The 15,220-nt window shown below is 40.3% G+C and overlaps 1 protein-coding gene across 1 annotated transcript in view; it reads right to left on the minus strand.

Moving 5' to 3' along the window:
- Positions 1 to 12,462, minus strand: part of LOC121320890 (ras GTPase-activating protein 3) — a 70,249-nt gene extending 57,787 nt beyond the window's left edge. Inside the window, exon 1 of the mRNA XM_041259651.1 lies at positions 12,292 to 12,462. Within this exon, the coding sequence (XP_041115585.1) occupies positions 12,292 to 12,346 (55 nt within the window). The 5' untranslated portion in view covers positions 12,347 to 12,462. The remainder of the gene's footprint in view (positions 1 to 12,291) is intronic.
- Between the last annotated feature and the right edge of the window lie 2,758 nt (positions 12,463 to 15,220).

A 15,220-nucleotide genomic window follows, 5' to 3' on the forward strand; every position in this document is an offset into this window, starting at 1 on the left:
ATGAATGCAAGAGTTACTGTGTTAGGGGAATAAAGTCATTCTTAAAATGTTGGCAAGGAAGTAGAAATGCAGTTGTAGACACAATATACCATAAAAGGGCTTTCATACGCTCATCTCTTTGAAAACCAAGCCCCAAGAAATTCAAGTTCTGCAGTCCTGCCACCTCCTTTTGGGCATCTTAAGGGATGTTTACTATCAGATACCATCAATGAGATTCAAATCACAGCATCTGGTTTTTCTAGGACTCAAAGTTTCAAACCCAAAGTTCTGAAAATCAGAGCTTGGGCCTAGTACAGCAAAACAGGAAGTGTGACCTTTGATCTTAAACATCTGTTTACATCCCACACGAGTTTGATCTGAAAAGTAGTCGTGAGAAATGGGGGGGGGGGGGGGGGGGGGGTCTGAGCCCTGAATGGAACTCACTGAATCCTTGTATTGTATAGGTTATTGTTGCGTGGTTCTGACAAGTCACATACAGCTGAGGGCTAAAGGGTTAAATATAAAATAAACATCCCAACTGAATTCATCATCCATCTGGTTTTCTCCCTTTTAATGCCCCTTTTTCTCTTTTTATGGTTTGTATAATCCCAGGGGCTGAGAATACTTCACAATCAAAGCTGCTTTTATTTTTAAATGTTAAACCAAAAAAGAAAACATGTTAATAAAGAAATGTGAGGGTGTTTAGGAGACCATTATCAATGATGATCAACACATATTGAAAACAGGTCTGTGAACGGCACGAATAACAGTCATTATTTAGGTAGCATGGACTGTATTAGGGAAATATGGCATTCTATGTTTGTTTTTGTTTTTTTAAACTGAAGCTGTTATACCTGAGCTTGTTTTACCATCCATAACAATTAACCACTCCAGAAATTACTAAAAGAAACTGAATAAACCCTTCAACAGGAAATCCTTTCCCAATCTCTTCAATGAGGAAATGGGGTTAGATTCACATACTTCAAACACTGAAGACATCGAGAGAGAACTAGGTCCCACATGACTCAAATCCACCTGAAAACAGCATCTTTCAATACAGGGTTCAAAAAGGCAAACTGTGCAAATAGGCATCTCAGTCTTTCCAGGCTGAGACAGCGCACTAGAGCCCACTTCTCCTTGTTTCAAGTGTAGCCTACGGTCTCCTGGCTTTGAAACAACAGTAACATTTAAGTCAAACACGTTTATACTGGCACTCTGCCAGTTTTACAAAAAAGGGATTTTGGCTTGTCACTTTAAACATGGCATTGGTTACTCAGCCACCAGCAGTGATCTCCACGATGTCCTGAATTAATGAATAGCTTTTTGTATTGCAGCTATCCTGTGTTTCTGGTCCTTCTTTATCATAATAACAAGAAGCAAAGCTTTGAAAATGGCATTCATTTCTAATATTGTCCAGCTGCAGGTAGTGGGACCGGTCATTGCCTACAGAACTGAAATGGAATGTAAACAAACTGGAAGCCAACTCAGGCTGAAATAAAGTGGAACACACAGAAGGGTTTGGCTTAACACAGTCAAGTCACCAAAGAAACACTTGAGTATAAAATGTAACAGTTGCATAGTTGTTGGAGAACGAAGGTCAGTTTATTTTCACACGCGCCGTTTATTTTACAAGCACTGTTTAAATTCGTTTTTTTCATTCTAAAGCAGTTTTAAACGGCACTGCATAGTAAAGGACACTCAGTACTCCATCTTCGCTGCTCGCTGTATTTTCACATACCTCTTCATAGTCATGCATACTGATAAATCATCTTCTGATCATTTCTTTGAGTGCTGGATGCAGAAGCAGCTATCTTCTTTGTTTGTGTCCGTGTTATCTCTGTGGTGCAGGGGCTATGCGTATTGCTCAGATACGCCCCCTTTTTTTCCCCAGAGAAAAAAATGACCTGTGCTTGACATCTTTTTGATGATGTCGGACAGGCCCCACCTCACTTAACAGCATCCATACACCTGCTCCACTGCCCCACCTCACTTAGCAGCATCCACACACCTGTTCCACTGCTCTCCCTCACTTAGTAGCATCCACACAGCTGCTCCACTGCTCCACCTCACTTAACAGCATTCAGACACTATAGGCCGCCGACAATCACTAACCGCTTGGGCCCGTCCACAAGGGCCTTCATTTGCAAAGCATCCCATGCAACTGGCTTTTTACAAGCTTAGGCTAATAATGTCAAGCTTCCAGCAATGCAAAAGGTGTCCATCTGTAGCCCCTTTTATTACCAGGCTGGAAACCTGTTGGCAGGTAACCTACAGTAAACATGTGACCGTCCGATATCTAGCACATGCAACCCAGTTCAGGACACAAGTGAATGTCAATCACATGATCTGCTTCCCCTTCAAGCATGTGCTCCTATGACAGCAGAATATTAAAATAAAACACACAATTAAAAGCAGGGTTGTGTTTTTTTTTGCGTTTTGTTTTTTGGATTTTTTTTTTAATTCTATAATGTTAAAGACTTTACAGAACACAACTTCACAGCTAAGAGTGCTTGTGGGAGCGATAAGTGAATATCTCTAATCCCCAATTGTCTTTCCCCAGGAGATTATATAAAATGTTATCTATTCTGGTGAATGAGCCAGGACAGCTGTGTGGGGTAGAGAAGTAGCAGATCTGATGTAATCCTATTGTGGTCTAATTTCGATACAGTTTGTAGTAATTCTGAAACTCACTTTCTCATGAAAACACACACACACACACACACACACACACACACACACACACACACACACACACACACACACATATATATATATATATATAAAAAAAAAATTAAAATTAAATTCAATAATGCCAAAGACAAATATGAAAATAGAATAAAGTGCTTAACAATGAACATTAACAATACGAACTGAGGCTTGACACCAAAACAAGACTGAGTCCCAGGGTAGGCTTTTAAATGATGCAGTCCCACAGTTCAAGAAGCTGTGCTGTCTGAAACAAACGATTCACTATACAAAGTTAAAATAGAACTAGCCTGCTGGAATCTGATTAACCTTTCATGTGGGATCGATCCGATTTCATTATGTAATTCAGCAGGTCAGCAAAACATCCACTTGCGTCAATGCTCTCTAGGGACTTTAACAGGACAAGAATGGGGACTTTGACAACAGGGTGTCCGTGACCTCAATCAGCATTTATCTATGCCTGTTGCTTTTCTTAATGTGCTGCTTTACTACTTGTAACCATCAATTAAGGTTGTTAAAGGTCTGTGTTGTGTATTACATGTCATCTTAACAGCATACTGTATACAAAATAGTTCACACTAAAAAGGGGATCTGCCTTGCCTTGTAAATAAATCACAACCCATGACAATAGTGACTGTAATATCAAAAAGGGTTTTGATTATGAAAAGCATTTACTAGAAAACAGAACACTGATACTGAATAAGCTATCAAATCCATTTGCCAACAGCATGTTAAGTCACAGGTCAAAGTGAACAGCAGGAGTTTCCAAAACCCTGGAGGTATGAAATCTGTAACTCAAACAATTTAGAAGCAGATTTGCCTAGCACCCCAAGAGAAGTTAAACCTGCCTTCGCCATGCAGAATATAAAAGGAACGGGCACATCTTACTCCTGCTTACACACAGCATTACAAACCTCAGTTCCAATGGAGGGAACATCTGGCACTCTATTATAGGAACATGCTATCTAAACAAGAGGTTTGTCAACAGCTGTAGAGAGTACAAACTTGTATTATCTAATTTTATCCTGATAAAAGTCAAGGATTCAAAGCGAGAAAAAAAGGACCCAGTCTTTTCCTTTACTCCAGCACACAGACACACTTCAGTGTGGCCAACAGCCGGGGTCTCCAGGGAATGGATGCCTAAACCACAGCAAAAGTGCTCCATTAACGAACACAGCAACAGCCGCATGGGAATCATCCAGCAAGTGGGACTTTAAGTAAGACCCAAATTAAAATCAATAACTGGTTTCCCAGAGCGTGTAAACAGCCTTCTTTAACAGAGATCCCACATGACAAACCTTGGCCCTGCAGCACACACTGTACGAACAGGAAATGAGGAACAGAAAAGGAATTTTAGCAGCATCCCAGACGTAACATATAAAGCAGTTAGGTGTGGTGTAACAGAACGACACAAGAAAGCGTAACAGGACAGCCATGCCAAGGGGTTGCTCTGAAGATGAAGGGAAAGGGAAGCACTTCTTTCTTCAATCAGGGATAGATTTATGTGTAGCCACACTTTGTTTTCTTTTATTTTTTTTTGTTCTGTGTTGCAGAAAGAACAGCAGAAAGAAGCAATACTAAATTGTATCTACTCATATCTATCTCCACTCCCTTTGCAGTCTGCAGGCAAGGTGTATTGTCAGCTAAAGCCAGGAACTGAAACTCTACCTTGTTTACCATTTCCACTTAATGCACCACAAAGCAGGCACAGGTCTTTAAATCGAAGTGAAGCATAATGTTAAAGGGGTTGAGAAAGCAAATAATGGGACAGTGTGCCACTTAATAATATCAGTATACAAGTGCTACTTGAAAATAAATAACCATTGTTGTGCTCTGACCCATAAAGAGGTCCCGTCTTGAACAGAAACGACAATGTTCATTGTTCCATACATCAAATTATTTTAAATTTTAATACATTAAAATACTAGTCGTCCCCCCCCCCAAAAGATGTTTATTTTACAAACGTATACATGGCTTTTAAGATGAATGCCTGCTGCAAAAACAATTAAAAAAAAAAATCCATACGGGACACTACAACTTGACAGGCAAAGAAGCAAAAAGATTGCGCGGCAGGTTTTTACATTAGCATAGGCTTTCAGATGACAGTTGCCCTTAGCAATAGCAAACATTCTCATGTGCTTTTACTGGAAACCCTTCATGTATTTTAAAGAGCCCTGTTTTCAATTAGACGATCACATGGCTATCTGCATAGCTCTGTTTTTAGACAATAACAAACAAGAGGCTGGGAGCTTGCGGTCTCATAAGCCACCACAAGGGTATGCTGGAGAAAGCGGCGAATCCAAGCGCCTGAAAACGACACTTGCTAGTGTTAGCAGACCACAAGTAATGGATCCACTGCTATTATACAAGGACAATGTATATCTGAGGTCTCATTTTTTAACAATATTTGCTTTTGGCAAAAAAAAAAAAAAACTTGTTTTTTGCTGCCTTACACATAATTAAACTAAATAAAATGGGAAATACAGAAATGCTGTATTTTTACAAAAATACCTAACAGACAAAAGGTCAAAAAATAGGTTTTAGTAAATGTAATACAAGTGTCTGAAGTTCCTTAGGTTTTGGACGTTGACCCAATTTTCTTTTCTTGTTGCAAGTTGAGCTAATGTCAATACTGCAGAAAATGTTGTTATTTGGGCATTATTTCCAGTGCAACTGCACTGCATAAAAGTGCCTAGCTTTTACAACATACTGGTAAAAGGAGTCTTAATTCAATTTTTAACTTAGGTTGACTACTATGTGCAGTAGATCTCACGGTGCATCCTACAAACCTTTAAAGTGTTTTTTAATCTGTACATTACTAATACAACTGTAGAAGAAACTGCAATGCTTTATATATTATGAGCACTAGCCACAGAGGGTAATACTCGTGCCCGAGTGCTTCGGCTTTATGCTGTTTTTGGGTACAAGCCGTTCTTCCTCCCTGAGGAAACTAAAAATACTGCAAGTTCAACAATGGGAAACTGAAACCATATGGTGCAACGTGGAACATTGCTTCAGTTATATTTCATATGCAAACCATAAATATCAGCCTGTCTGCACTAGAAAGCCTTCGCCGTTTATGGAGCTTTTGACTTTCAGTTTGGGTCCAGTTCTTTTTACCCATGCTGATCTCAAGTTAAGAAGAACAGAAACAATCGAAGTGGTTGCAGGGTCTGCATCTTAAGCAGGAGGCCCCCCAGTTGCAGCAGCACACTGAACACAGGAAACTGCATTGAAACACCACATTCCCACAACATCTGCAAAGCGGCAACACCACTGCGCCCAAGCCCACTGCCTATGAATACGTGCTTCAACAGGAAAGTGAAATCTTGTGTGCCTTGTGTGAGCTGTGATCCTGGTTTAAATATGACCTTGTCATTTTTGTTTTAATCTTGTTAAAACACATTCTCATATATCTCTGGCTGTGTTCTTCCTTGTCCTGCCAAAAAAAAAAAAGCACATGCACACACACCATCCTGTCAATGCTGTACTACATAAAGATTAAAATAAAAACACTACGCAGAGCCCAGAAAACGAAGTAAATGCTCTACATCCCCAGAGGCATTTTAAATTCCTTACGGTGTATTCCCCAGTTGCTTACAGTCCCTGGAGCATTTCCCAGACGCACTAGCTCCAGATTAAGGATAACAATGATCTCTTGGCAGGTAGTGTGCTTCTGTCACTAATTGAGCCAACTTTGCATGTGCTCTTTCTTAGTGCTACAAGCTTACTTTACAAGTCCATCTGTCTGTCTGTCTGTCTTCAGTACACAGGGCATTCATTCCTTAATAACTGTAGCCTATGGGTCAATCCAGATCAAGCGGACCACGATCCACAGAATTGGGTGCCTGCATGTCATATATTTTCATTGAAAAATGAATGCGAAAGTTATCCATTAGAAATGGAAAAATGTTAAGTTTCAGCTATTTGTGTTTGCTTATAAGGTATTGTCAATCTCTTGCTTCAAACCCTTTCGTTGCCAAGGAAAATCTTGCCTTGATTTGAAATTACTGGGACACAGTAGCTTCATCAAAGCTTTTGCAACCTTCTTCTGTCTACAGCAGAAAACACTGAGGTACCTGAAGTAGGTGCAGATTCCTGCTTTCTTGAGTCTCATTTAAGAAAAAAAAAAAGTGTCCGTCTTAGTTATTGACCATGAAAAAGACTTGCTGAAACGTCTGTCAATAAATTATTCTATCATCAAACAATAAAAACCAAGCAAGATTAATAAAAGGTAAAGATAACCATTGCTTAGATCACTTAAATAGACACTGCAGAATGTTAGCAAGGAATAAATACGGTACAACACTACTGCTATACAGGGTACAGGGCATCGTAGTGGTTTGTGTCACTGATTGGAAGACATAAGAAGCTCCGATTTTAGCTCAGTTAGGTAAGTCACCCTACCCAGCTCAGACACCAGGGTGCCCAGCTAAAATATATGGAATATAAAGTTCCATGGCTATTCTTCGTACGCTATTTTAAATTACATAAAATACAATGCAAAACAGGATTTATAAATGGAAATACGATGGAGGCCTATATTTATATAAATATGATCTAACAGCAATCTGGTTAAAATTAGCCTGTTCCTGGTTTAAAAAAAAAAAAAAAAAAAAACACACAACAAAAAAAAAAAAAAAAAAAAAAACATTGTAGATTCTCCAGCCAATCGGCTTCACTGATGGTTGCTTCCTTTCTTCCAGACCCAAACCCTTGACTCATGGAAATTTCAGGGCAACAGCGTGCTGCTTCCTTCAAAAACACACAGAAGTGTCTTTGTTTAGTCTTTTGAAACTATGGCACACTTTGTTTTGTTGAAAAGAGTGGCTTAGTATTATTGTAAATCAAGAAAACTACTATCATCATTATTATTATTATTATTATTATTATTATTATTATTAATAATAATTAGTCATTTAGCAGACTCTCTTATCCAAAGCGACTTACAAGGACTAGGTGGGTGTACTATGCATCACAACTGCTGCGGAGTCACTTACAATAGGACCTCAGTTTTTTGCTGTTAGGGTACAAATGGAAAAGCCTACACAGCAAGGCTTGGGCCCACATGCTTTGAACCTGTGAGATTTCACACCACATCCATCTATAAGCATGTACAAGGACTCATCAGAAATAACTAGAAGTGCAGTGCAATTGCATTATTATGGGCTAAAGAAGATGTTACCTCTAGTGATACAGGACTCCAAGTAAGGGACTAGTGCACATAGAGGGTCCTCATAATCTCATAATAATCACACAGTACCTGAAAGGTTACACATATATGTATGAAACATCAGAGTTTATCAGACTACAGCCAAATGCAATCCAAAAGAAAGCTAGGTGTGTAGAATAGCTGGGACACAATGCTTGTGAATTAGCCATGGTTGAGCCACCCCCCTTACCTGTGCTGGAGTTATTCAGAAGCTATTCTGTGAAGATCAACACCTCCTGCCACACCATGAGCCCTCAACACTATCTCATCATCCAACTCATTAGACGTCTCCCAACCCATTTATGACTGGGCCCAACTCTGCTTAGCTTCTGATATGTGATGAAACCAGCAAGACTGTTGTAACTATGATGCTGTAACTGAAAAAACATGGAAAGGCCTGCAGCGGTGCCTGTGTTATTTATGCAATATTTTGCGATGTGTTGTCCCAGAATTACTGTTACAAGTTGGTTGAAAGAAAGAAACATGTAATTGGTGGAGATCCTTCTACCATTGTTTACTGAAAATATTCTTGAGGTCACACTTTGGTTTTTAATTTCAATCCAGGCGTTTGCTACTCCTTTTGCAATTCTGACAAAAGCAATTCGCTGGTCATATTTTACTATTCTTTCTAATAAGTTGGCAAAAGTTAACCTCACGAACATCTCACGCAGCAGCAGCTTTGATGCTTTTTCAGTGTATATTTGTGGGTAGCAAATCCAGGGTAGAAAGCAGGCCTTTATCAAATTTGTCCAGAATTACAGTTTAACAGCACCACTCTAGACTGTAAACATGAACATTTTGTTCAAGAGATTCTACTTCTGTCATTACATTGCTTATATTTTCCCACAAGTCTGGCTGATTAAATTTCCTATTGCGTAACCTATATCTACATCCCTCTGTTCCACTTGTGCGGTTTGCACAGCATCGGGTGTTGCACGTTTTATGTGCTCTGTCCCACTAGCTGTTGTCTTCTTAGGAATTCAGAAGGGCCTACAGAATGTGTGATGTCACTGTCCAGGCCTAGGTGGGTGGTGTCAAGGAACATGTGAGAAAGGGGATGTTGCAAAGCTGAAGCGCAGGCTTATTCAGAGACACACACTATGACTTCACCTTCTCTGCTCAGCAAAGGGAAGTTTAAGGCTAAACGACTGAATGAGTCATTCACTTTTGAGAGGCACATCAATCAACACAAATTAAATAAATGTACTCACAGCACAAAGTGTGTTAACTATATCTGTAATTAAAAAAAAAAAAAAAAAAAAAGTATAATTAAGCACAAAATATTTTTGGGAGACCAGGCAAATCACATTTCTAGCTTCCGTTCGGATAATGATATCATAATAAAAATCAGAACAGTGGTTATGCACAAAGGAATTCCATTCAATTTTTCCATTACCCAAATAAGCCCAAATAATAATTTACTTAGGGGTTAATTCGATCAACCTTAACGGACTGTTTAAAAGCATGGGGGGGGGTAATCACCCTGGAGTACATCAACCACCTATCTGTGATTACCCCCAGAAAATAAGTGGTTGAGGCAATCCCACTATAATAAACTCCAAAAAAAAAATCCAGGTTTGGCTGTTCCCGCTGGCAATAGCCCCTGTATGATTCACATTTATTGCTTATTGTTAATTATAAGTACAGCCTTAAAAACAGAACTTTAATAAAATCATGAATCTACTCTATTTCTAAACGGGTAAATGGGAAATGTGTTGAACTGTCAAGTAAGGCCTAATATGGAATGCATTTGTGGGTGTGCATGTGTGGATATAGTCAATCTGTTTACATTTTAAAAAAAGAACACAAGGATTTGCAGACACTGCCAGCCAGCACATATTCTATTCATAGAAGTGAATTACACAATGAAAGCAATTAAATAGCCTGTGCTCTTCTTAATGGTCTGATAGTGCAGTAGAATAACAATAGCCTGCTTTGATCGGAGGGCTTGGTATTTCTGTTTGTTTTGTTCATCTTTACCACACTTGGACTCACGAAAAGCCAGCAGTCCAAGGAATAATAATTATTTAAACTGGACTGCCAAACATTACGGTTATGCAGTAGAATAGCCAAAATATATTTTTCAGCCTAAAAATGATTGGAGCTAATCCAGGCGAGGTGCAATGCTCCCTTAATTGTCATAGCTCTGGCTCCCGAGTGGCGCATCCAGTAAAAGCGTGGAGTGCAGGATGCACCCTACAGTCTGGAGGTCGCCAGTTCGAGTCCAGGCTATTCCTTTGCCGACTGAGGACAGGCGCTCCCAGGGGGTGGCGCTCAATTGGCCAAGCGCCGCCCGGGGGTGGGGTTAGGTCGGCCAGGGTGTTCCTCGGCTCACCGCGCACCAGTGACCCCTGTGATCTGGCCCTGCACCTGCGGGCTTGCCTGCAAGCTGCCCAGGACTGCGTTGTCCTCTGACGCTGTAGCTCTACGTGGCTACATGGTGAGTCTGCACTTAGTAAAAAAACGAGCGGCTAAAGTGTACATGCTTCGGAGGACAGCATGCGTTCGTCTTCGCCCCTCCCGAGTCAGCGCTGTTAAATGTGTTAAGCACATACTGACCCTGGCTCACCAGTGTAAAAGGCGCAAGCTGTGGTTTATGATTCCTTGGAGCACCATGAACACTTTAGCCTACAAGAAAAACATAAATCAGGTAAAGAATGCATGAGAGAGATTTTCTCTCCCATGTTTATCAATCGGTAGGCTCTCTCTGTTCAAGTTCAGTCTGTACTAGTAACCCCTTCAAACAGTTTACCACCTATAGTTATGTTGCTATAATAGGCACAGCCTGGTATTGCCAGAAAATCATGTTTTGACTTTGGTTAGTGACACCACAGATTGAGACAGACAGGGCATGAACATAACAGCATAACCCACCTGGCTTCTACTGTGTATGTATTACCAAACACGATGTGTGGTCTTACTGTGAAGATTGTGAAGAAATATGCGTTTGAAGAGAGATTATTTAACACAGTGTTAAACATAACCACTAGTCAGTTTACTGAGGGGAGACACAAAGAAAACATATTGTGGTGGTATATTAAATAACAGAAACAAAACACATATTTCACATCCGCCTCATATCCCTAGTGCTGCAGGCAAAACTACTACCTAGCAAATGTTCATATTTTGCGTACTGCGCATGCCCCCACTAGTCACCTTTCACGGCACATGCCCTGATTTTTTTCTCCTTGCAGACGGAGAATGCTCATCAAAAACAAATACCCGTCTTTGAACGTCAAATATGTGTTTTGTAAACTAACATGTGATTCCACGTGTATTTTTTTTTTTTTTTTTTTTTTTTTTACTGATTACTGACAGCTGCTGTTGACGAACGTCAACAGGGAGTTTTTTGTTTGTTTGTTTTTTTCCATAAAAAGCGCTAAATAAAAAACTCATTAAATGAATGCAGCACAAAGCAGGAGTATCGAGATTTTACATGCGCGCAAGTAGTTTCTGAAATACCTCAGTACTGTTTTGTTGAAGGCTCATCTGCCTAGATATGTATGATGCACTGGCATTCAAGTAACACTTCATCAGCAGACTCTCTAGATCCGTACAGACAGTCACGTCACTCAAACGAGCACTGTTCACAGAAAGGGGCGGGGCTCAAAAGCGTGTCTCCCACCTCGAGTGAAAAAAAACAACAAAAAAAACCCTAACAATAAAAACGACAACACGCCTGCAGCTACACCATATACAGGTCAAAACATGGAACTGCATCGGCTTACTACAAACAGCGGTTCAGCTGTGGATAACATTTGAAACGTCCGGATAGCAGGGATCTGAGAGAGAAAGAAAGAGGAGGCAAAAGGAAAAGACAGTGCAGCCATTCAAAGAACGAGCCATGAGTTTTGAAAATGTTTGACTTGATACATATAGCCGCAAGTAAGACTGTTAACACCGAGGGAAACGTAGCGCGTCCTCGTATGGCAGTTATGTTACCAATGAAGTTTAATGGGACAGCATTTCCATCAGAGCACTCACACGGTATTCATTTCATAGCACCAACAAGCATTGAAATTAGCACGTAATCTAAAGTGACCGTCTCTAAAACCCCGTTGACTGCTCTATATCGACATAGTTTTTTTTTTTTTTGCTGCAAGCGAAACGCATTTATAACAATTCTACAGATTGTCATCGCGTCACCCGATGTCTGTTTCAAACATCGTGTTTTAATGAGACCCTTTAAGCAATCAATACTTTTCAATTTTTTTTATTTTTTATTAAAATAAATAAATAAATAAACAACTTCCTCTAAATTCCTATGTGGACTACAGCAGTTCGTGGGAAACTGAGTTTAAAAAATGTATCTGGAATGAACACAGCAACAGAGATGCTTATTGTTTTAGTTAAAACGGTTACAGCTGCCTGAGATTAAACTTCCAATTTCTTACCTATTTTGATTTTGACGCTTTGGAAAACCCGCAGCCCCTCTTCCTCCACTGCCATTCTCACGGCCCCGGTTTTCCCTTTTTGGTGCCGGGCGGCGGATGTCTCTACAGTGTCAGTACTTGGATGGATTGCCAATGCAATTCTGTCGGGGCAGATGGTTGCCTCACGCAGTCCACACACACAGCCCGTCTGAATGTTCAAACTCTCAGAACATTTCGGCAGAGGGAGGGCCCTGAACCGCCCTCCAGAAATCCGATTGGATTAGCCGCAGAAAGCCAAGCACAGGGGCCGCAAGAAATAGGAGGAGCGTTCCACTGCGGTGCTGTGGTGCGGCAATTCAGGAAGGAGGTGAGCTCGGTAGCTGAGAAAACTCTACCATCGAGAAATGTTTTTTACAAGTTGATTTAAAAGTTGAGAACGATCATAGTGATCAATGGCAGTTACCGATCTGTTTTAGGAGGACTTTAAATAAACTGCGCTCCCAATCCTTGCTTGTGGTTTACTGGAAGATCCTCCTGCGGCGAATAAAACCAGTACCAGAAGGATCATTCAGTATCCTTAGGCCTCTCTGTCAGCCTGCCTGTCTGTCTATTTCTCTATCTATTAAACAATAACGTCACTTAGTTATTTCTACTATGCTATCTAAAAAAAGGCCGAAGCCAAAACAGTGTAGCTAATTATTAAAATTGTGAGTTTTCAGTTTCTTCTGCATTATATTTCCATACTGCTAATACATGTAGACCTAATACCTCACGAAAATGAACATCAGGCAGCAGGATAGAGCACAGCATTGCCTGCAGTGGCAATGGCTTTAGAGCACAGTAGTGGTTTATACTATTATTATACACCATTGATATTTAACAACTGCAATAAACATGGTACCAGGATACCTGTACCATGTGTGGGCAGGCGGCTGATTCACTAGCATTTTATGCAAGTCACCTTTAGGGTCTCAAGTGTGCAGAGTTTGGTGGTCACGATTAAGACCCTGGTGAACAGTGATGCAAATACAAATCAACCCACCACACAATTTGACGTCATTGGCAGTCTGCTTAAAAAGCAGCTTAGAATGGGTTTCAAATATTAGTTATCAAATACTAATGTTTTCTTTTTGTTTAGATTCACGTTGTATAATATTCCGGTCAGTTTATCACATCCTGGTGATTTTTAAATATTAAGAATATGCACTGTGGCCTCAATAAAGTCTCACCATTTAGAAAAGCAAGTGTGGGAGTGTATTTTACATCCACTAGACTAGGGGCACAGTGTTGCAGGGGGACAGGGTTACAGTGACACTCTAGTGTACTTGACATACGTAGAATTTAGACAGGCTTCTCACTGAGGTCTCAGTTGATGATGTAAGCATTAAATCTCTTTAAAGAAGTCCCCAGGATGTGATGACTGACACAGAAAAGGATACAAAATGAATCCCATCAACTAGAAGAACACATTAGTTGTTATAATTCTTAAATTCCACTCCCATTTCAGGTTGCCCAGGACTGAATGGCAAGGGACGTTCAGATTAGAGATGCGGTAAATCATTTAATCAATCAATCAATCAAATCATTTGGCTATAGAGCTTTTCATGGCAGAGCTGTCTCAAAGCACTACACAATAAAAAGGTCTGGAAAAGAAGATCAAACAATAAATGTAAAAGGCTCCACTCCAAAGGCTTGAGAGAAAGTCTTTCAGCCAGGACTTAAACTCTACCCCGGGAATCAGCGTTTCTGATGATACCTGGCAAAGCACTCAAGAGAGCATGCTGGGATAAACTCGGACCACCTCCTAGAGAAAACCAACAGCCCTGAGTCTGTTGATCGCAACTGGCTGTCAGGGCAATGGAGCAATTCTGATAGATATGTAGGTCCAAGACACCCAAGTGCTCTAAAGGTCAACAGCAGAATTGTAAAAGTTATATGGAAGCTAATAGGAATCCAGTGCAATTGTAATAAAATTGATGTGATATGTTCAGTCCTCTTAGTACCATCCAGAATTCCTGCTGCTGAATTTCAAACAAGTTGTAACTTATTAACTAGTCCAGGTGCTCTCAGGTTGAGCTAGATGAGGACTCCTCCCATGGCACCTGTCAGCACTGTCCTAAGCAGCACACACTAGAAGTATTATCACAAAAGAGCAACAGTTTCTCTGCCACAAAAACGGTTTAATTACCATCTAATACAAACCTGTGAGGAAATATTGTTTAATTTGCATATGCAAATCTTTCACAGCAGTCTTTCAACAGCGGATTCTCTCTCGTGTTCAAACTGGGCAGCAGCAGTCGTGAATGCAAAGTACACTTGGAGGCTGGTGGGAGTGCTTTCTAAAAATAAACCTCTCTGATTAGGAACGTTTATGGGTGGAGCTGAATCATTTCTAGAGGAATTATGAGTAAAGCCTAAAATTAAACTATTGACAACAAATTGTAACCTCGAGTGGAGCTTTCAGTGGCTCAATATAAACATTTGAGTTCTTCTGGTTAAAGCCAAGCTGCTGCTAAGATGTTAGTGTGTGAGCGTCTTACCACAGGGCTCTGACTCACTCGTTAGTACTACGGCTAGGACTGGCTTCTGTGAGGACCTGGCTACTTCAATACAAAAAATCTGGGAAGATCTGTGAAGTAAAACAACATTATAAACAAATAGCGACCCTGGCTGGATCTCGTTTTTATGTACCTGTGGTAAAAACATTATAGGTGAATGAAAAGACTCCAGTAAATGCAACATAATGAGACCCAGGATGTTGTAACAAACCACTTTTAAAGAGGGGGAAATTAAAAAGAATTGACTATGAAGGGCTGCACCATATCCATTTTCTACAGATTCCTGTTTACTCCTCGCTTCCCACATGCTTTGTTATGTGTTTTATGGCCCCTTTTTATTAAGCACTTGGCAGCACTTGGACAATAATAGGAAAAAATCTATATTTTAGTAC

Source organism: Polyodon spathula, chromosome 9 (genome assembly GCF_017654505.1).
Source record: "Polyodon spathula isolate WHYD16114869_AA chromosome 9, ASM1765450v1, whole genome shotgun sequence".
NCBI classification, from domain to species: Eukaryota; Metazoa; Chordata; class Actinopteri; order Acipenseriformes; family Polyodontidae; genus Polyodon; species Polyodon spathula.